General features: G+C 35.3%; 1 protein-coding gene across 1 annotated transcript in view; it reads left to right on the top strand.

Annotated features, from left to right (window-relative positions):
* The window catches only part of IL1RAPL1 (interleukin 1 receptor accessory protein like 1), a 729,930-nt gene that overhangs the window by 68,193 nt on the left and 635,193 nt on the right, over positions 1–26,544 (top strand). The window contains exon 2 of the mRNA XM_030476890.1: positions 10,112–10,217. Coding sequence (XP_030332750.1) covers positions 10,136–10,217 — 82 coding nt within the window. The 5' untranslated portion in view covers positions 10,112–10,135. The remainder of the gene's footprint in view (positions 1–10,111; positions 10,218–26,544) is intronic.

The raw sequence follows: 26,544 nt of genomic DNA, 5'->3' as shown, positions 1-26,544 counted from the left end.
CGCACTGGTGATGCATCACAGGTAAACAGGAAGTTCTGCCTCTTCTGAAAATGTCTTCTTCCTCTTAGCATCATATAATAAATTGCAGCTATTAATAAGCAGTAATATTTAGCAGCACTTAGAAGTTGTAGTTGGTTAGGCCAGCGACACCCTTTTCTGACCTTGGGTCTCAGTACAGTTTCAGATCACAGCCAAAGTTAAGCAATAGAGTCATAGGTCTGCTACTTTCTACTCAGACCAGGAAAGATTCTTTAGCACTGGGATTATTAGGTAGCTGGTTGGTACTGGAGCACTGAAGTAGTGAGCAGAGTTTGGCTAAGAAGTTATGCTTTTCATAATCTGGGCAAACAATATCAACACTAAAAATGAAGTAGGATTAAGGAATGTCATTCCAAACTGAATGATGGGCCTGGGCAGTTTCAAAGTTAAACACTTTACAGTTTTAATGGGAGAAGCTTTATAGCACTGTTTGCAATCTTTTCTTCCTTTTAACCTTCTGCTCTTTTTGATAATAGAAGATCAGAACTTAGGAAATTGTGATGTGATTTTCAGTACTGTGTGTAAGCTGGCTCACAGGATGGTGTGTAGGCATAGCGAAAGAGCTGCCGTGATAATGGCTATACCTACCATTATTGTAAGAAAATAAAACAAAATTGGGGACTCCCTCTCCTTTGCAATAATTACTGTCTTCCAGCCACCGTGTTAGGTAATCCTGTGTGGCATAACACATTGTCATGGAGATATAACAAATTGTAGTCTTGAAGTTTTCTCCCTGAAACTTCAATAAACTGCAAAGGAAAATGCTATGTATCATCAATGCTTGAATCCTTTACAAACCAGTTTAATGATGATAATCCTTGTAGAAATATTTCTGCTTTTAATTATTATACAGAAGATGCTGTATGTGAATGGCAAAGCTGACTTATCCTTTGTATGTGTATTTCTCTTCAGGTCCTTGTTCTTGTGGAAATGGCAAATTCATTATATGGATTCTTTTGTCTTTATCAGGCAGTATTGTCAATCAGCCTGTGAAAGTGAAGGGATAAACACAACACTTATTTCTCACTTTTCACAAATATGAAGTACAAAGTGAGCTCCTATAGTATGAAGTGTAATGTGAATTACAGACCTCTTGCCTAAACATCTAATATGACAAGGTAGAGTAAACATTAAATTAGAAACAGATCATGCTCTAAGGGCCTGAGATTACATTGCATTTGTAAGATGGTGTTACAAACATCAACTGTGGAAAAAGGAAAATACATACCCTGCTGTATATAACAGGAAACCACTGATGTTAGTGTTATGTAAACTGATAATCTTAGTGGTGTTGAGGGGGTTTATTATCCTGCATGTAAACATTCTGTCAGAATATCCACAGTGGAGCTTCGTCCTCCACATTCTTCTGTCCTTCATTTTGAGGGAAAATCTCTCTCTCATTAGTGAATCAGATGGGAGATGATACTATTTAGAAATTTTTTTGGAATTAAATCATTCTTTTAATGTGTATTGCTAGTCAAAGTACGTAGAATCATGTGCCATTGTCTAAGGAACATCACGCTTACTTTGTCAAGTGTCTATTCAGAAAATTTCAGGAAGACTGAACTTCTAAAGAAGTGCTTTTATCCTAACTTAAACTCAAAATTAGAGATTTCTTTCCTTACCTTAAGTTGCATCTTCCATTTTTTTTCCTCCCAAACATGTTGTTATGTAACTGCTACTCTTCACTAAGTAAAAAATGGGAGAAAACTACACCTATAGGAAATTGCAGTATCCCAGCTTTTCTGCTGCTGTTTTTGCTGCAAATAGCTATTCTTTGAAAATTTGCCATATGTAGAAAAGGAACTTGAATATACTTAGCAGAGCAAGGTTATTGTTATACTGCTATTGTCAATATTTCAGGAGCTCATTTAGTTGGTTGAAAACACAGTTAGAATTATCCAATAAAATGATATTTGCAGTATTAAAAACTTGTTTTGTCAGTTTTGGCAGAGGTAGAATTTCAGATTGATATAAGAAACCTATCCATCCGCAAAAAGCAAAGATACAGAATGGTCAAGAAACAATACAAGAGCAGATAATTATGGTTAGATATTTCACATGCCAAATCCATTCCATAGTAAGTTGAATATTGGTTACTCATAACTCATTGGCACACTGTCCAGCTCTTTCCTTTCCTGCCCTTTTTGCACCAGCACTTATAGAATCATAGAGTCATAGAACAGTTAGGGTTAGAAAGGACATTAAGATCATCTAGTTCCAACCCCCCTGCCATGGGCAGGGACGCCTCACACTAAACCATGTAACCCAATACTCGGTCCAACCTGGCCTTGAACACCGCCAGGGATGGAGCATTCACAACTTCCTTGGGCAACCCATTTGAGTGCCTCACCACCCTCACAGTAAAGAACTTCTTCCTTATATCTAACCTAAACTTCCCTCTTTAAGTTTGAAGCCATTACGCCTTGTCCTACCACTACAGTCCCTAAGGAAGAGTCCCTCTCCAGAATCCTTGTAGGCCCCGTTCAGATACTGGAAGGCTGCTATGAGGTCTCCACACAGCCTTCTCTTCTCCAAGCTGAACAGCCCCAACTTTCTCAGCCTGTCTTTATTCGGGAGGTGCTCCAGCCCCCTTATCATCCTCGTGGCCCTCCTCTGGACTTGCTCCAACAGCTCCATGTCCTTTTAATGTTGAGGACACCAGAACTGTACACAGTACTCCAAGGGAGATCTCACGAGAGCAGAGTAGAGGGGCAGGATCACTTCCTTTGACCTGCTGGTCACGCTTCTTTTAATGCAGCCCAGGACACAGCTGGCTTTCTGGGCTGCAAGCGCAAACTGAAGCCGGCTCATGTTAAGCTTCTCATCAACCAACACCCCCAAGTCCTTCTCTGCAGGGCTGCTCTGAATCTCCTCTCCGCCCAACCTGTAGTTGGAACTGGGTAGCTATGAACTTCTGACTGATTGAGCTAGCCTTGGTGAATTATCTGGAAGTGGGAAGGACACCCTGCTGACCTGGATCCCACAATGTTCTATGAGACCATTGGAAAGCCACTCCCATTTCCCCTTTTTATGTTTCTCCTGAAGTAGTACTTTTTCTTAGCCACAATAGCTATCCAAATTATATGTCAGATAGTTTTCACCTATGTAACTATTTTAACCTATGGTTCAGAGGGACAAGATGTTCATCTGTTTCTTCAGTAGAGGATTCTCCAAGCATATGTGTTACATTTCAGGCATCTGCAACCTGCTGCAATTTATTTGTCTCTTACTAGATAAAGCACTATCCAGAAATCTTCTCTATTACTTATCACACAAAAAAAGTCACTTAATGAAATAATTAGGAACATATTAAACAATGTAAACAGTGTGCAAAATATGAATGTTTGCTAGTCCATCAGTTTAAGAGCAAATGCTATTGTTGACATTACTGTTTCATGAAAAACTGGGAAAATAAATATTGAGCTAGACACCAGGATTTTTCTAGTTCTGACAGAAGGTTTCTTGCTTGTAGAATCATTTTTAGCTACTCTAAATGTTTAAGCAATGCATGTTTCTTAACAGAAACTTTTGGGAATGGCAGATTGTATTTTTATATAGAGAGATACATGAAATGATCTTAAATTTTTTCAGCCAAATTGCCATGTGTACTGTACTTTGCATGATGGATGGAGTCTTAAGGAGATGAAAATCTTAGCAATGAAAAATATCTTTAAAAGAAAGCAGTAGAGTGCCAGGTATAATGGGAAATGTGATGATGCAGTTGGTTGGAAGGCTATCGCAAGGACTCTACTGAATTCCTAGTCACAGCCTGCTCTGCTGCAAAGGTGGCGTATTGGTTATCACTGCTTAAAACACTGTCACCATTCCTTCAACACTTAGTGCTTTTTTAATTACCTCCTTTTGTTTTATTTTTTCTCATGACCGTCACAACTTTCATGAAGTTGGGAATGCTGCTTAGCATGAAGAACAGGGTGATTTGCAAAAGGAGAACCAGTACCTTATTGCCTTCCTGGTGCTTATGACTGGTTTCTCATGACTTCTTAGAATTTGATTGCTGAAACTTTCTGTTTCCTGGGACTCTGGAAAGGATTGTTTTTATGTTTTTGAAACAGGTGTATTTTCTTCTAGGTAACATTTTAAGTATTGTTAGGGCTTTCCTTCTGTTCTAGGACAGTAATCATAGAATCATAGAATGGTTTGGGTTTGAAAGAACCGTAAGATCATCTAGTTCCAACACCCTGACATGAGCAGGGACACCTCCCACTAGACCATGTTGCTCAAAGCCCTGTCCAACCTGGCCTTGGACACTGCCAGGGATGGAGCATTCAGAACTTCATTGGGCAGCCTGTTCCAGTGTCTCACCACTCTCACAGTAAAGAATTTCTTCCTTATATCCAGCCTGGATCTTACCTGTTTAAGGATGAACCCCTTATGACAATGAAGTAACACTTGTTTATGAAATCACACTGATTATAATTTACTTTTTCCTTGCAATTTAAGAATTCAAAGCAATTGTTTTCAAGCTGTTTGAGTTGTGTTCTGGATGTACCAAAGATACATTCTATTATTACACTAATATCTTGTACTATCCTTTACACTTTGGGAGATCTAATGACATGCTGTTCAGGGATTTGTGAAGAACTGCTACATAAAAAGAGACTGTTAGTGAACAGCCATTTTGGTTAATTTGTTTGTTATATATTCAGGTTTTGTTTCTTTGTAATTTTGTTACTCATTCATAATTTATCAAGGACAGTTTTGTGCCTTATTTGGTAATATTGGCACCAAGAAAGACATTTTCAGTGTATATCCCAGTTATCACTTGTCAAGAAAGGAAATTGAAAACTGTGAGATTTTTACTGCTGTTTAAAGGCTTTTCTGTCACATGAAAATACACAGGCTTAAGTGAAGAGTTAGTTTTGTCTTTGGTTTTTTTGTTTGTTTGTTTTTTGCGGGTTTTTCAGGTTTTTTTTTTTTTTTTTAAGTGGACTAACCTTGCTAGCAAGCACAACACTTCCATGATGTTGCTACAGAACAGTCATGAAGTATTTTGCAGAGTTTACAGGATCCTGCAATTTTGTAATGGAAGAAGATAATGAAGTTGTTTTGAACAGGTGTAAAAGAACATTCTTCAGAGTTAGGAAGCATGGAAAGAAAAATGATTTTCAGATAATTAGGTAATGGAAGCTGCTAGCATTTATAGGCTAACTGAGAATCAACCCCTAAAATTATTGTGAGGGAGTGAGCCAATGGAAAATTTCTTACTTCAATTAAGTTTAATTCAAGTTTTGGGAAAGGCCCAAAATGAGCATAAGTAAAAGTAGGAAATTAGGAAATGAGAATTTTCTTTTTCATTTTCCTGTCTTATCAGGAATTGCCTTACTATTGTTAATATACACTGTGCTGAGCTGTTTTGGGAAGCATGTGTGTATGTGTTTTCTTACAGTGAGTATTCATGACAATTTAAGGAAAAAAGCATTCTTGGCACTTCCCCAAAGACTGTTAGTGTTGAGATACAGCTGTATTTCTATTTCTGTCTCAACTGGAAAAATAAATACTTGGTGATACAGATGCTAGAGGCTTTCTGTATAATTTTTGTGATGAGCAATGACACCTTATTTTATATATATATATAAAAAAAATAAGAAAACACTTAAAAAAAAAAAAATAATATGCCCTGTTAAAATTTGTGTGGAATATGTTTATCGAGGAATATTCAACATGTTTTCAGTGTTGTGGTTCATGCAAACAAAAAACCCACTACTGAAAATCTGAATTTATGAATACTGCTTAAAGATGAAAAATATTTCAATTCTTGCTATTGTATAAAGAAAAAGCAACTAAAATTCCCTGATTCTTAAAGATTTTGCTAGTTGACTGTTCACCCATGCAGTATAATAGCCAAAAAGTATGTAAAACATGCTAACGTTGATGCAACCTAAAAAGCAGCGATTAAGTTTATAACTACCATACATTGTCTTAGCTTTTTGGTGGAGATAACTGAAAACCAGAAAAAAAAGTAAGTAAAAAGGATTTACGTAGATGTGTATGTAGGCTTATTGTCTGCCTATCACTTAAAGAAACAGCAGACTTTTTCTACTTGTTAAAATAAGAATTCCTTAATGTTGTTAAAAAAAAAAAAAAAAAGGCAGCTACGTGACTAAAATAGCCTCATATTTAAAAAATTCATTGCTGAAAGTTGTTTCTAATTCATGGGATATCACAATTCAGTTATTCTGAAGAATTTGACTTCTCAGAATTATGACTTTTTATTTTGTTTTTCAGTTCAAAACCTAACTGAGTATGTTGCAGTGTCTAGGCCTCAGGCACCTTCATTGCAGCAGTGAAGGCATGTTCTGTGGACTTGTAGGACCCCCGTCGGGTTGTTATTTTTATTCCTTTCTGACTTGCTTATTTTTTTTTTACAACCAATTTCACTAAGGTGACATTTTCTGGAATAGTCAATTGCTCAGGCACTCACCTGAAACAGGGGACATGAGATGATAAGTGTCTGGTTTGAATCAGTCATATGAATGACGTGAAGCAGATTTTCCAACCTCTCAGACAACTTCCAAAGCCATAAGGCACCAGCTCTCTCCACTGTACTGATTGCTAACTCTGTTTTGTTTGTTTGAGCTTTTGATTTTTAAAATGAAGAAAAGACCAGAAAAAAATTTCTCTTACTGCAGAAAAGGGAATGGAAACAGAAGAGAAGGGTTGAAAAGCTCTGGGAAGAGCCTATGTAAGATCTGATTTGTTTCTTATATTGCTGCAAGGAGGCAATATCTGCTGCTGGGAGCCACCCCTCCCTTTTTTATCCACTTCAGCAGTAAGTGTTTTCTTGTATCTCAGAGACAGTAGCAGACTTTACTTTCTAGGGATTTACCACAAGCAATGTAGGCAACAGCCAGTTTTGCTTATGCCTTTAAGCTAGAGCTGAATCTCTGAGAATAAATGTACATGAGAATGGCTTCCATAGTGGTATGCAATCCATACTATACCATTGTAATAAATGTTTCTCCTTGTTGACAATTTAAATGAGTGATATATGCATGGACCAGAAGAAGAATTGAATTGACTGAACTGTTTCTTATTGATATTTTTGTATTTACTGAGGTTTTCTTTCGTACCTTCAAGCTTTATAGCTGCTGCATGGTTTCACAGAAAAAGATGTATAAATACATATGAATACACATATATATACATATATGCATATGTATGTATTTATATGTGAATTTTCATTTCTATCACAGTAATTGGCAATATCTTTTGATATATGGTCAAAAAGGATGTGTGCGGATCTACTTTCACAGTAAGAACCTATTTAGTGAATTTGTAATTGCATAGTGAGATCCTGTGGTTCTTTGGACAGTATTTATTAGGCTCACACAGAGCAAGGAGCTGATTCTTGCTAGTACCCTGAAGGCTGAAGATACCAGCTTCAGGATTTCCTGCAGCATCAGTTAGTGCAGTGACTGAGAAATAAGATTTTGACTTCAGGAAGTCTGACTTAGGTCTGCAGTAAAATGTGGTATAACAGTAATATCTCCTCACTGTGCCCCTGGAAAATTAACCTTCATTTCTAGTTTCTAAAATTCCAAGGATTTGTATTATTTATAATTGCCAGTGATCATGGTACTTCTTAGTTAAATTTTAAACTTAACTAAAAGCGTTAGCGTGCACCTGATTTAACTCACAGTAATCCCATATTTCGTATTTTAATTTCTGCATTGATAGGCAATTTATTGCATAGCTTTTCTGAAGTTGCACATGAAGGTAAATGATAGTCCTTCATCTGTGATACTGAAATGCTAGTTTGTTTACAGCCAACAAATAAGCGAACATAATCATGCTTGTATGTTTCTCTGTGAGTATAAATATTGTTATAAGAAATGATACCACAAACTGTTGTTGTCAAACTGTATTTTCTCACTCTCTCATCTTCAACAAAGTCATAATGCAGTAGGTTTGCACTTAATTCTCAAATGTCTTGAAACATAAAGCTGTAAGATGGGTTCTGTACGAAGTCCTCATTGTTTAAGTAATTCTTCCCATAATGTGCTCTTTTACACCCCCAGTATTTCTTATTTCTAACCTGTTCTCTTCTAAGATGAAGGTATTTTAAGCTACTGCTTTAAAAAAAAAAAAGTCTTGGGTACTCAGTAACATGACTGTCAGTGAAAGTGCAAAAGATTCATGGTCTCTTTTGAAATCAAAGCCTGTACCATGTGGTTCCTTTTGAGAATTTTTTGTTGCTGTATGGTGCTGTGATTAACAGAGGTCAATATCAAAACCACATTAGTTTCATCTGAGTCTTTATTTATAATATTAAAGAACCATTGATCACAGACCCTTTTTTCCCCCATTAGATAAGAATATTTTTGCATAAAATACTATAATGAATATAGATAGCATAGATAGCCTCTGTTGTCTAGCTTGACTAGACAGAAGATTTGGCCTCCTTTTCCCCTTTTAACATACTGAAATGTGAGATGTTGGTCCTATCAACCATTCCAGAGCAAAGCTTATAATCATCATGATGAGATGACACCCTTCTAGTTATATGGGGAATTAACAGAATGTTTATTCCCTGCTTTAACCAGCTGCTCATACCACCTGATCCTCAGAGGACAAAAGTAATAGAAATGCAAAACTTTTATTCACATCTGTTCTGCTAAAAGGCAGGGTACTCAACAAACCAACCACACACTAGCCGTATAATATGCACAGTTTATTAAACAAGCATACTAAAGCGAATAAGCACACTAAAGCAAACAAGCACACTAATGCGAATCAGGTATATATGTATATATATAGAGAGAGTACATAAGCACAATAAAGCAAATCAGATATATATATATATGTAGCACAGATATATTTATGTATAGCATCAAATCATTACGGCATAGAGAGAATAGTGATTAAGAAGAAATACATCATCAGTTACCTCCAAATCATCATCCAGGCCCGTACTTCAAGCTGTTAAGCCCTGTTAAAGCCGATGCTAGAAGTCTCAGGTAACTGGGAAAATTCCTGTGTGGGGCATTCACCCATAGGTGAGGCTTTGGTTTTGGCTACAAGAGGGTCCCATTTTTATACCCTTAGAAAAACAACCAGCTTTATGCCAGATCTGTAATTGTTTACTCGTGGGGCCATGCAGTGTCTCATGATCTCACTGTTGTTCACACTGAGAGCATTGGCCAGGCGCCCCAGTGCGGTCAAGTGTGAAGGTCATAGAACAGCTGCACACCTGTGTTTCCTTGCCTCTTTCTGACAAACAGTTATGAGGAACATAAACATGTATACTCTGCCGAATACACTGTGACAAAAACCATACTTTGTTACGTCTCCCAGTCATTAGTGGAAATCAAATCTCAGCTAGGTTCCCATCCATTATAACATCTTAGAGGTGAAGGATGAGCCACGTCCTGTGATCCACCTCTCTTCCATCCTTATATCATCCGCTTCTGATTTGGTGTTAGCTTGAACTTGCTCATGGGATTTCAACTCATCTAAAAGGAAGTCTCTGCTATATCTACAGGAGTGTCTGCTGCTTCCTCTGGTGCGCTCTTACGTTTCCCATTTCACTGTTCCTAAGAAGATGACCAGATTTGTTTCTAATAAATTGTTCATTTCATTGCAATTCTTATGCTCAATCTGTGGAATTAATAAATGGAAGCAAAACTAATTAATAAGGGCATTATCTTCTTGTTGGAGTGGGTGAATAGATTATATGATAAAAAGAATGAGCTAGACGTTATTTTGCAGGCTTAGTGGAAAGATCACACTTTTTTCATAGAATAAATTGATTAAAATTGTTTCATTCAGGAGATCTGTTAGAAAGTTTTAACAGGACCCACTGAATTTTCGATGTGTAGATAAAACTGGAACTTAAATGCCAGCGTTAAATGTAGTGTGTGTATATGGTTGTTTTATGGTGATTTTAGTTTACATTTTTTCAGAAACAGTAGGTACTTTTTTGTGCATTAAATTGCTCACAAACACTGTATTCAACATTTTCACAATGTTAGTATTATCGTTAGTTACTTCAAGGTTGTTTCAGCACCAATATAAAATCAGTGTTTCTTTCTTCTTTTTGGTATTCTAGGAAGCAGCCACGGAAAGACAGAAGATGAAAGCTTCTATTCCCAACTTGATTCTCTTGTATGCTACCATAACTCAGAGCTTGAAGGTTGTGACCAAAAGGGGATCAGGTAAGTAAATCTCTATCTCTGTGGTTACTATGTAGTTTGGAACAAAGTGCTTAATATATATGAAGAAGTACAGATATATACTGAGATGTTATGGTGATTTGAAACAAAATTAAGAGGATGTCAAACTCTCTAGCAAAAAATTCAGTAGCTTCTATATCTTTTCAGACTATCAATGGAATCATTCATCTACTGAAGGAAAGTTATTCCCAGAACTATTTAACTTACTTAAAAGATTTTGCTGCAGTCAGTGTTGTTAGTGTGAGCTACTAGATTTATCTGTTTGACTATATACTTTACTGTGAAGAATCTTTTGGAAATTAAGATCATACAGTTTTGGTTTAGGCTACTGATTTTTGTAATACAACAAATAGATTGAGCATGTTAAATTTAATAACCACGAAAAGTGAGCAACAAAATGTGTTTTCGAAACGCTACTTGACACATGGTTGAAGAGTTTAATTCAGCAAAGAGGCAGTTTTTCAGAAATCAAGCAGAGGGTGACATGTTTACCAAACATCTTTCATACTGTTACTATAGATTAATTATCTTCATATGTAAATAAAGAGAACACCAATATTGAGACACTTGGGTAGTTTTGGATTCGTTTTTTGCCTGTCACCGTGAAATTCTGATTTTTCATTCCTTCACTTTTCACCGGATTATGAAAAAAAAAATGCAGGATACTACTGCTCCAAATTGTCTTGCTCTATGGCACTAAAGGACACTAAATCCTTAATGGAAGTCTTAATCCCATGTTGTTGTAATTAGTTAATTAGGTTTGTTGTTATTAGTAGTTGTCCGTTTGGTAATGGAATGGTTTGGGTAGTTTTTGTTGTACTGTTCCAGAAGTCTGGCTCTGATTTCTTTTTGTATTTTTTTAAACCTGTTTCCAGATGGTATTGGTTGTTGTAAACTGATGCTTAGGGAGGATGTAGGTCTTCATACACTTTGGGCAACAGCTTAAATCATATCTTGTATTTTCAATGGATTATATTTGTAATAATATTATAAAATTGATTGTATATCTAATACTGTAGCGACTGGAAATGTAGATGGAGGGAAGGCAAATAAGTACCACTATAAAGTAAGGTATTCCTCAACTAAGGTTTGAGATTAAAATATATTTAAACTCAAGAAAACTGGAATTTACAGAGTGCATGCGGGCGAAGGAGTTGGTGATCACCATATCATGATATCATCAAAAGGTGTTTGTAATATAATGTTGAAGCCTAGACAGGTATCACAGATATCCTTTGAATGTATCTGGGTGAGGTGGTTCTGTTTGATTAATATTTAATATTTATAAATTTAAGTTGAGACCCCATGATCCAAATTTAGTATGAGCATTATTGATCATCTTTAAGTTTTACAATGATGTCCATTTTTAAGGAACTGAAAAAATAGCCAGTCATCAGATACCTTTACTTGAATGTGACAATAATAAGAACTTGGGTTGTTTTTGCATTTTATTTCATCATTTTTGTCTGTATCGTCTTCCTCTGATTAACCAATGCAAGGAAAAGCAGTAAATACACATTTTAATTTTTGTTTGGTAAAGTAATTTAGTTGCTATAATAACAGCAAAAGAAAGAGCATACAATACTTTTTAAGATGTACAGAATATATTCTCATCCTGATGCTGTAATAAAAAGGAAAAACTGTAATGGAAATCTTTGGATCATGCGTTACTACAGTAAAATGTAACATGTTTCCACGTGAGATCTGCTTATCCTGTATATAGTTTCAATTAGCTGTATCACCAAGAGGGTTGATTATCATAATGTAAGTGCAAAGGAAAAATCTCTGATTTACTGAAATCTCAGATCCTGATGCCTTTGGTCATGTTGTTTAGTGACTTTAGACTTGGAGAACTTGCACAGAAGTAGGTGAAGTATAATAACGTGTGATACTGCTTGGTTTGGTTTTTTTTTATTGTTATTATTGTCCTTTGGTTTGGTTTGGTTTGATTTATTTTTTTTCCCTCCTTTGGATGCTCATGAGGACTATTCTGCAATCCCGAAGTGTTTTTACAAAGAAATTTAACAGAAGTTTTAGAAAATAAGATGCACTTGTCTGTGCTCTGAAAATAGAAATGGTTTCCTACACCTGATGCAGCATATAATTGGAAGCAGGAAAGAAAAATCAACTTGAAAAACAGAACTCTCGTTTTATGTTAACATGTTGACCAGAGGCAGAGGATGGTGACGACATAGTTTAAGTCTCTTTAGTCAGTTCTACTTGTGAGTTCACTTTGTCCTTGAAATGTCAGCATTAAAGTACAATTAATAACAAAATAAAGATGATGGCATATTTTTATACTTATGAGAATATATAATTCTAAATAGGGAGTAGTAGTATCAACCTTTTAGAGATGTGTTGATTTTGTGTGCTTCCTTCTCTGTTAAAAGGAATTATTAAAAGAAGTTGTTGCATTAATATGCTAAGTAGTTATCTTAATTGTGACTTATGCCTTCTAATGACTTTTGTTGAATTTGTTTCTAAGTACCAGACCTGAAAGCACAGGTCTTGTGTTCTTTATGTATTTAACTTTGGTATTTTATGGTAGAAAGAGTTCTATCCTTGGAAATACGTATTTTGTATACTGTCAGTCGGATTTTTCCTGGTAGAGTACTTCAGTTCTCTTATAAGTTTTTTTATCAACTGTGCTAAAAGAAAGCGATTAATAAGAGTTTCTTCATCTGGTAGAAATACATTTCCAACCACTTCTCTGATCTGTCAAGAACATGAAAACCTACCTTCATAAAGTTATGTGGAATACTTTGTAGGCTGTGAGTTCCTGTTTTTATTTCTAAAAATGGATAACAGCTCTGACTGTCTTGGCTTTCAGGACTGAAGTTATATCAAATAAATAGCTGTATGTGTAAACAGTATCAATCTAGTATTCTTGTCTTTTTTTTTTGTGTTGATTGAAAAGCAGGTTAAAAAAACATTGCAAGAGATAGCTTAGGTTGTGCGGCATTACATTAAATCTCTGATCATGAGAGCTGTCATTATGCGAGGCACTTAAATAATATTAAGGGCAGGCCTTGAATCTTTCTACCACCGTGTGCTATTCATCAGTTAAATATAACAATACAGGGCATAAAGTGAAGAGTATTAATCAAATATTTATTACATTAGCAGGAAAACATGCATTAAATTTGCTTGCTCATAACTGTGTGATGTACCTGTTTAACACTTTATCTTGTATGCATGATTATGCTTCTATCTGACAGAAGATACATCTTTTTTTTTTTCCAGTTAATATTTTAAATAATTTCTGTAATACAATGAACAGTTTCAAATTACTCGTTAACATACAGTGGATTTATTTTACATTTAGAGCATGTAATAACTGTGTGTTACGTAAGGATGGTTGGATAAGCAGTTCCAGTAACAATTCCATTGATAAACAAATGATTTAAGGAACTTCTTCCAATATCCACATATGAAAAAACTAAATTGGACTTCCTCACACCTAAACTTTTCCTGTCAATTGTGGTTGAAAGTACAACTCTAAAAGTTATAGTTTCTTTCTTCTCAAAAAAGAAAGAAAAGATCCTCTGCCTTAAGCTTTGCTATTCCAACCACTGACTTCAGAGTAGGTGTAATGTTTGTTAGTTGGACATTTTAGGTATTCAGTGAAGTCCTCATGAACTTCTGCAGAGGCTTCAAAGCCTGCAACAGTAACCGCAAAGATGAACTTTAATTAAGCACATAGTGGATATCAGATATAATCTACTGAATGGGAAGCTGATTCTAGCATTACTTCTTGGCTTTTTGAAGTATCTGAAAGCGTCTTGCTTCATGAAACAATTCCTCTCTTTGATCACTATGTCCTGCTTGATGCAAAGGAAGAATAAACACTTAAAGCATTCATACTTTGATTCATTCAGCACATGGCTTTACTGCAATTGGCTTAAACCTCATAAGTGTAGGAAATAATGCCTGGTTCTTAGCATGATGCCAAACTTCAGGTAAATTTGCAAAATGTGTAAAAATATGTAGATGTATTGTTTGTGCAGTCTACTGACTATTTATCAAGTAATTGTTGATCAGTTCAGTCCTTGACAGTATTTTGAGAACTTCATGGTAGTGCATTTCTAAATGTTTTCCTTTCAGTGATTTTTCCTGAAATCCTGTTTCATAGTTCTAAATAAAGTGTAGATTTTTTTTTTTCTTTTTTTTAGCTATATGGTTTTACATCCTTAGAAACTTAGGTTTCTTAAAAGCTATTCTTTTCAGGTTGAGTGGTATTTGATCACTTACTTGCAGTGAATAGAGTTTTTGCTTATGAATTATTTAATATTTATCAAAGAGGAAGTAGGTTAGGAAAGAGAGCCTCATGCTGATCCGTACAGATTTTTTTCCCTGTAACATGTATGGTGAATAAAATACTTGAACACTTCATTGCCACCTGGTGGTTTTTTCCAAGCATGCTCAATAGACAAAGGAAATAAAGGGGTTTTTTTTGTGTTTGTGGGTTTTTTTGTGTTTAAAACCAAATCTGATAAAGGGAGAATGGGGAGAAAAGTATGTAAAAAAAAATATTACATAGGAATGATATCATATTATATCAGTATAATCAGACAATATTAGCGTAGTGGCATTTTATACACTCACATTGCCTAATAGCAATCTGGTGTTGCCTTGTATCAAAAAAGGTGAGAGTTGTTATTACTGTCTGTAGTTTTCTGTTTTTTCTACGCATTATTATGCATTACAAATTAATTGATTTTCTGTGTTCAGTTCTGCTATTGTGAATGGAAATCTTCTTTTTTAGATCCAATGTATTATATGATTGAATAATTTAACTGGAAGAACAATCTTCCCAGTGATGGTTTATTAGGATATGTATGAGATCCTTCACATCATTATGATGAGATTAAAGTCTATAGACATATTTTGTCATGTAGCAGAAGATTACTTCTCTTTTTAAGTCTAGTAATTCTGTGCCTTAGCTGTTACAACTGAATATGGGTGGTTCTAGTTGTTGCACTTGTATGGAAGATCCACATGGTGAAAAAAAGAAAAAGCTTTGACATTGTGACATTGGTATTTCTGAGTTTTAGTTTGTTTTGTAAGAGCAAAATACGACTTTTAACTAGGTAAAAATAATTCTTTTGTTTGATTCTAAAACTATTAGAATTCTGAGGGACAGACTAGAAATATATACTAAATTCTCATGTAGTTATTTTATTTGACAAATTCCATACTTGTTAAGAACTATAAGCAGACATTTTTCTAAATTATGGTCCTCTATTAATTTTTTGCTAATCGTTTCTCATGTAAGGATAAGTATATTTTAGAAAATAATACCAGGTGTATAAAGGATATCTCTGCACAAGTAAGACAGTTGCTCAAACCCATTTATTTTAACTGCAAAAGAAACACGATTGGTGCAATGTAGGCATTAACATCAATAAAGCCAAGATTTTACACCTTATGACAAACATCGTAATGAGAACTCATTAATGTATTGATAAAGAAAACAGAAAAAATAATAAAATCCATGGAATAGAAATTACTTGCCTGTGCTATATGTAAGGAATATATCTACAAAAGTCAAGACTGTTTGAGAACTCTTTTCAGGTAGGAAGAATTTTTGAGTTTAGTTTAATCTTTTGTACCTTATAATTGAATTGTCACTATTTTACAGAAAATAATTTAGTATATATATCTAGAATCTAGCAGACATGACAAAAACACTTTGAGAAATTGCACACAATTAAGCGCTGAGGCTCAGCAGAGATCTGGTACCCGGTATTTGAGATTTTGTAGGTTTATGTATTTGTTTTTAATAACCCTTCTCGGTGAGACTTGGTGTCCTAAGTGTGTAGTATTACATAAACCATGCTATTCTTCTTAGAGTCTTTCCTTCAGTGGAGCCATTTTGCCATTCTCTTTCTCACTCTGCCTGTGTCTTGACTACCTAAGTATTTTCTTTTTGGAGTCTTGTCAAAAGGTAATTAGTTGATGAATGTCATATTGGATCTGATATGCACTGAATAGTAATCAGATGGCTCAAAAATAATTTATCTATCTTTTGTTCTTCTTCTTATACAGTTTATAGGCAGAACACTCTCATGTACAGTACTCCAGGTACACTGGGCTTGGAGCAAAGCATTTACAGCAATTAAAGGATATGTTTCTTGCAAGCCATAGGAGTTTGTATCAATTGATATTAATGGCCCCTAACTGTTGTTTTCACTCTGTTACAGAATGTTAGTTTTCCATTATTAATTGATGAGACTTGCGGCTTGTTGGGTGATTACACAGAACCTGAAATATTTAGAGTCTGTCTATGATGTCTGATGTACAAGATTAACTTCTGTGAGCAAGGATTTTTTGAGTTGGAACAATTAAGACTATTGTTATTACTATGAAAACCTTTTCCTGTTTCTCTTTGGTGACAAGAAACAAAAAATCAGACAGTCGTCAGCAAAAACATATACAACTTTCTTATTGCGCTGGGGCGGGGGAGGGATATTTTTCATCATGACCTGATTAAGAAGTTAACCTTATTTCATATGAGGATTGTTCAGAAAAAAATCATTTTGAATTGGCATATGAATGTGCAGCCTTGGTTGTGGTTGTAGCTGTGGAGCTGAATTGGGAAAACTCTGTGAAACATTTTTGGTTTTAGGGAGAAGAGAGAGAAAGATGAGGGGAAAACTTTACAGTTAAAACCACAATGGAGATAAACAGAAATTCCTATGCTTCATTCTCAGGGAACTTTCTTATGTCCTGATCTAATAATATTTTCCATATTGATTTTGTTAGCACTAATATTATTCTGCTTTTTATCTTAAGAATAAAAGATATTTTAATTTACTTTTTGCATCTTTTTTTGGTCTGATGTAAAGATGGTTGTTCCTCCTTATTTTTTGTGTAGTAGAAATCAGTAACTTTTATTTTTAATAAAAATACATGCTTCCCATATACAGTTGGCATAAACAAAATAGTTGAAGAATGAATTAACTTTCTTGGATTTTGCCTAATTATTTTACGAGGTATAAACCTTGTATAGTGTGTATCAGTGGGGGAGGGTGTTATTTGCTTTCTTACTTGCACATTCCTTTTAAAGATAGAAAATTAACAATACCCTTGAATATATAGTAATAGGGTCAGCTGAGATGAATGAATGCTTATGCGTGCTGGAAGGGAGGCTAGAGGATCTAGAGTTGTGAAGACCGTGTAAATGCTCTGCATCCTTCAATGCTTTCACTGTCTGTCCTGAACTTTCGCGATGTATCTGACACAACCATGAGGCCTCCTGGAATTAAATATAGGCCACAGAAAAGAAGTTTTACTACTTGCTATTTATACGTGGATGTTAAAAAAGCAATTAGTGTCCTCGAGCACCTTATTTAGACAGCAAAAGTATCCATATCCCCATCCGGCGTCCAATTCTGACAAAACCATTTATGCCAGTTTTGATATGAACCTCAGCTTCTTTCTTAGTTTATGAAGGAAAAAAAACTACCTGATTATTGTTAGGAGAAAAGACATGATGTGCTTTTTGTGAATCAAAGAATATTGGAAGAAAATAGGAATTAAAAATTAACTTATTTAGTAACATTGTGCATATTCAGGAAATTAGTTTATTGTTTTGAACCTGGTTTTTGTTGTTGTTGTTGTTGTTGTTTATGCCAACTGTATGTGGGAAGCATGTATTTTTCTTTAAAAGAGTAATCCTTTACAATACTGCATGCTTCTTTAGCTACAGAATGTTCCATGTGTTGCATTGCTGTGGAGTAATTTTCAATGTATAGTTTCCATTTGAAAAAACCCTGAATAATAATCTTACTGTACAGAACACTAATTTTGTTAGTGAGCTTGAACAGATGTGTGACCACTGGGATGGTCCAGTTACAATGGCCTCTATTTTTTTTCACACTCAGGACACTCTTCAGTAAGTCAGATAAGCACCAGTGATGTGGATTGTTTACTATAGGAGCGGTGGGGGTTGTATTATAAAGAAAGAAAAACAACTGTGTGCTGCTAGAGGATTTGGGCAATAAGGAACGATTGAATCACAAGCATAAATCCTGTGTGACACATTACTTTTTGGAGACACTGTGAAAGCAGTAACTGTTACTTGTCCTGTGAGCATTTTATGAACAGAACAGCTGGCATTTTAAAGATAGTTATATGACCTTTTGTTGTTGCTAGGATCCATACAGATACTTTTCAGTGCTGTGAGATGGTGAATGACACCACAGTATGTGAAAAGACTGTGCATTAGTAAAGGGTCAATGTTTTATGGTGTGTAATACATATTAAGAAATGACTAATGATAGTAAAGGAGACAAAGCAAAATCTAAAGCCAAAAGGACAGTAATAGATATTCTTACATAGTTTGGTCATTGGGTTTTAGTAGAGGTTCAGAATGACTCTCTGCTTCCACAGACCCTATTTTCCCTGGGGAATGATTAGCAGTTGTTTCACTGATTGGCATCTGTTGGCAAATGGCCTAGAAGATGTAAAAGAACAAGTGACCTTTGATCAGAAATAGCTGTTGCAGAAGATTTATTTATTTGAATATTATGCTGTCAATTTTATGTAGAATAATGACTGTGGAGAATAAGGAGATGAAATAGCCTCAAGGACAAGTAATGGCCATCTGATAGATTTGTCTTTTTTATTTAAGTGTACTCAGTTGTGAAATATTATTAAAACATAGAAATAAGGGCTGTGATCAGAAGTTTTGCCCATTAGAGTATATTTTGTTGTTACACCTAAAGCAAATAAAAATCTGTGCAGTTTGTCCTAGATTAAAATGCTTACTGACTTGGTCTTTCTGAAAGATGAAGGGAGAAAGTGCTCTCAGTACTGCACACACAGATATATGGGAAGCAATTTAGCATGAAAAGAGAAGGTCGTACTTTTAGATTGCAGTGCTGAAATCTTCAGCCGTTCTTGCTCAGACTTAGTTTTGCTGTTATGGTCTTTATTTCAAATGCAAAATGCACATTGCCCATCATTACTTTAAGATATATATTTTATCTGTTTTTCAAAAGCTTTTTGCAATTATAAGGAAAATGATCAGATTGCTATAATGGTAAATTTTGGCACAGTTATGTTAGTTGAAAGGTGAGTGCTCCATAATTTTATCATCTTGTTCTGAACACTTAACTCATTTCAGGAAACTGTCAGGTGTACAGTTGCAAAGCAGATAATTGTGTTCAAGCAATCTGCAAATTCATTTGGAGTAGCACACTTCCAAAAATGGCTTTTTTGCATCCGTGGCAAAAAAGAGCATTTTTTTTTTTTTTTAAATCAATTTTAATTCCAATTAAAATAGTTCCAATTGATAATTCCAATTAAAATAGTTCCAATTGATAATTCCAATTTTAATTACAGAACCACTTAAGTCGGAAGGGACCTCTTAAGATGATATAGTACGACATCCCTGGTTCAAGCAGTGTCAGCTACAGCAGGTTGCTCAGGACTGCAAGCAGTTGAATTAAGTGACTTCAGGACTGGTTTTTAAAGAATATTTTTAAGGTGTTTAGGCAGACCTTTTAGAAGCTATATGTTCATGCTGTAGTCTGTGACGCTCAATTTTTCCAGATTACAACTTTCCTAAACATCTCTTTAATTGTGAGTTGCCTCATTTCCCAGTGGAAATTGTGGCATGTTTAGGATGGTAGCTCTAAATTGCTCTAATGCGGAGCAATATACCAAGGAAACACCTGGAACTATTGTCATGTCAGGTTGTAAAACATGACCTACCTGCAAGCAGCGTCAGTTAAAATTACTTAGCACCTGTTCAGGATGTTCAGTTTCTTTCACAACAAGATTATTTATTTTGTATAATTCACTATGATCCTTTTTTTTAATGAGGTTTGTCATAGTAGGTAGAACAAAGACAGTGACTTGGGATATTAAAAGTTAAAAGAGCAGGCCATAAAGCCAACAACTTCCAAGAAAACCAGTAACATACACGGGTTGTCCACATAAGAAGAGCGCAGCTTGAAGCAAAGCTGTTGTTAATACGAGTTTTTCTTTAAAGTGCAAGGTTGGCTTGTCTGAATCTCATAAATTTTCTGCTGAATGTCATTGGCCACATAACCCAGAGTGAATCCTGAAGGCAAAAATAGAGAGATGGGCAAGAAACAATGAAAAAGTACCTGTGCCATGAGGGAAGGATTAATTCCTTCCCAGGGATCATGGAGCCTATAGAGAAGCTGTTAAGCTGTTGCATAAGTGATTGCCTGGGTGCAGCACAGCTAAGGGGGAGGGAAAAAATGGAGCAATATTGTCAAATTCTGAGCCCTTTCTAATCAAAAACAAACAAGTTGAGCCAAGTATGGCAAGGAACCAAGCTGCCTTTTCTAGGAGTGACCACTGCATACCTCATGATTTCATGAGAGGTGTCCTCGAGATGAGCAAATGCCCTGCTTTTATTCTGCTGACTCTGCCAGGCCACTTTAAGCACCTAGCAACAAAATCACTTTTTCATATTGTAAGTTTGTTTGTGCCATTGACAGTGTTTTAAATATAGTTTATATTTTTATAATTTGAGAGACAAAATCAAGTTTTAAGCTTTGTATTTTTCTAGGAAATTGAATAAGGGTCAGTGACAGAACATTCTAGTTGGGTAATAAACATTTTTTGAAATAATTATTCAGGAGAATTGCAAGCGAGTATAAATGTACAAACAGGTATGCATTCATTTTATAGTATACTACTTGCTGTAAAGTTTTAGCAAAATGAGACTGTTAAGGATGAAGTAGGAAGCTTAAAACAGACAGAAAGTCTGGGAAGAAATCATAGCAAACCATGTTTGTCAGAAAATGCACTTTTATTGCGAAAAGTAGTTGTCAAGGAGTGGAGGAACAAATTGGTTCTGGTTATGAGGAATGATGGAATAGGATGGCTTATATTTTTTAGTTGTAATAATTTTTCTGTATATATTTGAAATTTATTCCATAAAACACTTAAAAATAACTCATATACAGATTTGAGATAAGGTAAACATCTGATACTTTTTTTTCTCAAATTTTCAAAGAAAACAAATCCATGATGTCTGTAGTTTGGTCTGTTAACAAATTTTATTGATTCCCTTGAAATAGCTGCCAACTGTTACTATTATTTGCACTTTCTTTTTTTTTTTTACAGCTTCTACTTAAATTATCAGAGGTCTGTGCAATGGCATAAAAATAATGAGATGATTTAACAAAAAATAGTTTGGACAGGATGTCATTTAGCAACATAAAAATTTAACACTGTAAGAGTTTACTACAAGAGTACATCAAAATGCAAGAGGTCATTGCCCCCACAAAAAAACCCTATCAACTTAATCTGCTGTAAGAAGCAGAGGATAATTATTAGGAGGTAATGCAGTGATTGAATTCCAATGCGATTACACTTTTACAGTGCCTATAGAAGCTGTTAGCTCTGCCTCACAATAAGATTCCCCTAAAAAGCAGCTGGCCTTGCTATTGTCTGATGAGTATCATGCTATCTGTAATTTGGGGCAAATTTTAAAGAACTGAAATTCATATTTAACTAGGTAGACAGCTTCATTCGTGATTTTGTTTCACTTTGTCACTCTTCAGTAATGCACGTGTAGTAAACCTGCATTTCAAAGTAGGTCATGCTATTCTCATACATGTACCAAGCTGACATGTTTTGTATGTGTTTGGTATTGAAGGCAGCTATGTTAAGATGGTGCTGGTGATACCAAATCTAGAGTACATGCTACGCTTAAGGATTCATGATAACTCATACCTAGAAATACTGTTGTACTCAGTGGGGAGACTCGGTCATTCATTTCAAGCTGTGCTTGAACAAGAAGATGTTGAAGATGAGGAAGAAATGCACATTCCATGGTACTGGAAGACTTTCCCATTTGCTTCCTTCAGTTATAGATACACAATGTGAAAGACGTAAGAAGGTATGGTAGTTGCCCATGACTGAACAGGAAATTGTTAGATGTTCCTGGGCTGAGAAACTCTAGAAAAGGCTTTAAAAGCTGGTTTTCTGTGCAAAGATGTATTCATCAACTTCAAGGTATTGACAGTTGTGATAAATGGAGAGAAAGGGGCCTCTGTCTCCTGCACATAATTTCCTACATAACTGTAGACAGTGAAACAACCATCTTCAAAAACATTGCTGTGGAGAATTTTATGTCCAAGTTCTGAATTCTGTCAAGCAGAACTTCAGTTTTATTTAAACTGAAAATCACAGGAATCTAGTTTTCTGATAGAGGCAGTTGCAATTGTTAGTAATATATAGGAACTCCTGCAAGTGAATTACTGTGACACACTGCTGTGTAATTTTAAAAGTATCGAATTCTCTAATTGTTTGCTTATATCAAAGCTACTCTGCTGCACTCTGAAAACCTTGTAGTTCCTTCCTTTTTCTACATGAAATTATTAAAAAAATCGAATTTCATTTATGTTTTAGGCTGATTTCATTAATATGTTCATTAAAAATAGCTCTTTATTTTCTCTCCCATTTGCCTGATCTTAATTTCTAGGCTAAATGTAGTATGAAGGCTTTAAATCTTGTCTTTCTTATGGGAAAGGTCAGGCATCAAGTTCCGTCACAATCTAGAGAGCAGCATAATGTTCTGTATGCTTTGCTCACAGTCCTTCTCTGCTGTGATGAATTCTCAAAGAAAAGCCACATGTGAAAGTAATTTCTGTTTACATTTACTTCAGTCAAAGAAAAAGGTGAACTTTTTGCTCTTCCCCCCCCCCTTCCCCTTCATGAAGACCTCTTTCTTTCTTGCTAGGCTTTATTGTGTATTCGTGGATTATTTTTTGATTTGGATTTATTTTTTATTATTAGTTTTGGTATAAGTAATACAGTGTTGTATATTTTGCTCATTTTGGGATGAAAATGTAATACCTGCTGAATGAGTCTCTGACTTACAGGAGGATAATAACCTAATCTAAACGTGAATGATTAAAGTTGCCTGTGTATATGAAAAATAAACATATATGGAGTTGATAAGATAATTTCTGTTTGAATAAGGACAAATGGAGAAAATACTTAATCTACCACAAATTATTTAATTTTAGCTACTGTTTAATCTGAAGTTTGTAATTTTATAACTTCACTGAAATAATGGAATGGCCGGTTCTTGTGTAATGTTGCCTTTTTTTTTTTTTTTAAATATATTTTGTACATGTGATGGTTAGTTCCACATTAAGATGCATCTTCCCTTCAAAATACATTGGAAAACAGTCATCTCATACCTATTGATAAATTATACATACTGTGTAGCTTTCAGTCTTGAACCTAGAGTCACAAGTGACCTCACTTGGAGTACTGCCTACAGTTCTGGTGTCCTCAACATAAAAAGGACATGGAGCTGTTGGAGCGAGTCCAAAGGAGGGCCACGAGGATGATAAGAGAGCTGGAGCACCTCCCGTATGAAGACAGGCTGAGAGAGTTGGGGCTGTTCAGCCTGGAGAAGAGAAGGCTGAGTGGAGACCTCATAGCAGCCTTCCAGTATCTGAAGGGGGTCTATAAGGATGCTGGGGAGGGACTCTTCCTTAGGGACTGTAGTGGTAGGACAAGGGGTAATGGCTTCAAACTTAAACAGGGGAAGTTTAGATTAGATATAAGGAAGAAGTTCTTTACAGTGAGGGTGGTGAAGCACTGGAATGGGTTGCCCAGGAAGGTTGTGGATGCTCCATCCCTGGCGGTGTTCAAGGCCAGGTTGGACAGAGCCTTGGACCACGTGGTTTAGTGCAGGGTGTCCCTGCCCATGGCAGGGGGTTGGAACTAGACGATCTTAATGTCCTTTCCAACCCTTACTATTCTATGATTCTATGATTCTAAGTAACAAAAATTCACACAGCAAGATTTAGGACAAAAAGATAAGGTATACAAACAGCAAATATTGTGAGAGAGTTCACAGAGATAAATATTCTTTTCAGTCATTGATGACCTTTTTGTATTGTTTTTTGCAGACGGAACAGTAGATTATCCATTACCATTTTTTTGCATATCTTTGATTACTTAGCTTTTCATTTTAGTAGATGCAGACTCGCTTAATTACCATTAACCTCTTTACTTAGGACTGGTTTTACTGCAATAAGGCTGATCTCTTTATGAAGATCAGGTAATTTTTAAAGTATTTCACTTCAGTAGGATTGTTTATAGTTGGTTACTTAACCTGAGCAAGAGGTCTGCATTCTGACCCTGAAAATTTCTTTCTAATATTTGTTAGTAATTTTATGTTAACACATTGTTCTTTATTCAGTGCATTCCAATTTTCATTCTAATGAAGTTTGAAAACAACTTTCAACATTTTGAAAGACTGCAACTGTGATTATACCTACTTTTAGATAAGGAAAAACAGAATACAAAAATATGAGGTTAGTGGAAAACTAGAGCTTTTAGTATTTCAGACTGAAAGGAGTTATATATCTATTTATGCTACTGCTCACGTTTTATGCATATGCACAGTGCTTTCATTGAAAGTAATAAAAATGTTAGTTTTAATTAGAATCATAGAATTATAGATTGGTTAGGATTGGAAGAGACCTTAAAGATCTTCTAGGTCCAACCCCCCTGCTACAGGCAGGGACACCTTCCAGTAGACCGGGGTGCTCAAAGCCCCATCCAACCTGTCCTTGAACGCTGCCAGGGATGGGGCAGCCACAGCTTCTCTGGGCAACCTGTTCCAGTGCCTCACCATCCTCACACCCTCTTCCTAATATCTAAACTAAATCTCCCCCCTTGCATATTAAAGCCATTTCCCCTTGGCCTGTCACTACATGCCCTTGTAAAAAGTCTCTCTCCAGATTTCCTGTAGGCCCCCTTTAGGCACTGAAAGGCTGCTATTAAGGTGTTCCCAGCGCCTTCTCTTCTCCAGGCCCAATTCAGCCCCAGTTCTCTCGGTCTGCCTTCACAGGAGATGTGCTACTGCCCTATCCTGTGAAGATCCTCTTCATGGGTCTCCTCTGGAATTGCTTGAGCAAGGGAGGGCCTCAGAGCTGGATGTGGTACTTCTGCTGGCGCCATTTCTTTTTATTCTTTTTATTTACCTTCTCAATATGAGTCACAATGGTGTTAAAGAGAAAAACCAACCTGGTGTATGAGGAAATTATTATAATACTCTTTGAGAAACTTTTCAGAAAAAAAATGTATTAATGCTAACTGTATAGAAATATTAAAAAAATACTAATTTTAGGTGGAATATATTAAATTTTGAAAACATCTGCAAGAGTTGTTTATAGAAGTACTTTATTATATAGTGAAAGAAGAGGTGTTTTTTTCATACATTGTACTGTTCTGTACAATGCATCTTTATGTTTTTGTCATGAGGAGATGTTTAAACAGCATGATATTAAAATATGCCTGTGAGGAATTACAACTAAATGTGAGATATGTAACTGGTGTGGATTTCCTGTGGATTTTCTGCTACAGTTGTTAGCAGAATAATATTGGAAGTGCTTTTTGACCACAATAGAAGATTTTTCTCAAATTTAGTTGGTTTTGATGGCACAAAGATTTTTGTCATGAGCTGAAGCTGGCTTAGTCAAGTAATACTTTTGATTTTTCAGATTTCTTTTGTAGGATAATTGAGGTCAGAAGAGAACTTTGGAGGTCTCAAGTTTAATGCAGGGCCAGCTTTCATATCAGTCCAGATTGCTTTGTCCACAAGGCTTTTAAAACCTCCAGAGACAGAGCTTGCACAAATTCTCTGGGCAATTGAAGAATTACTTTGGGATTCTTGCCTTCTGCTAGGGCTCTCTTATTACAAAATATTTTCTCATAGTTCAGAATGAGCTAAAGCATGAATTAAAAACTATGCCTGATGGAGACCCCAAAATAAAAAAAATTAAAACCCCCAAGAAAACATACAAAGTTAGTTAGCTGATAACAGTCTTGATTGGTAAAACTTATCTGAAGTAAAATACCAAAAAAGAATTAATATAAAAATAAGTAAATTAACTTTTTCCTTAAAAAAAGCTGTATGATTAAACCAAAAGAGATAATTTAATATTTAGTTAGTTCAACTTTATGCATAATATGTTTCCATATGTATGCTTTTCTTTTGTTTATGCTTTTTTCTTTTTTTTTTCCTAAAAGCAATTTATTGCTCTGTTAAAGACTGCTGTAAATTATGTCCTGATGTGGATAAAAGCCTGATGGACCCTTCTATTTTTTTTTTTTGTTGACATATAAAGTTATTTAATTTAATTGCAATCCTTTCAAAATTTATTGTATGAAGTGTGGGGTTTTTAAATAAATTAAAATTCTGATTAATATGTTAATAGCTTAAATAAGACCTTTGTGTGATTGGGAAGAATTTTAGAGAATTTTCAGAAATGCTTTAAATTTCATAATTATTTTG

This window comes from Strigops habroptila, chromosome 2 (assembly GCF_004027225.2).
Source record: "Strigops habroptila isolate Jane chromosome 2, bStrHab1.2.pri, whole genome shotgun sequence".
NCBI classification, from domain to species: Eukaryota; Metazoa; Chordata; class Aves; order Psittaciformes; family Psittacidae; genus Strigops; species Strigops habroptila.
The sequence above is the reverse complement of the archived record's forward strand: the minus strand, read 5'-3'. Positions and strand labels throughout refer to the sequence as shown.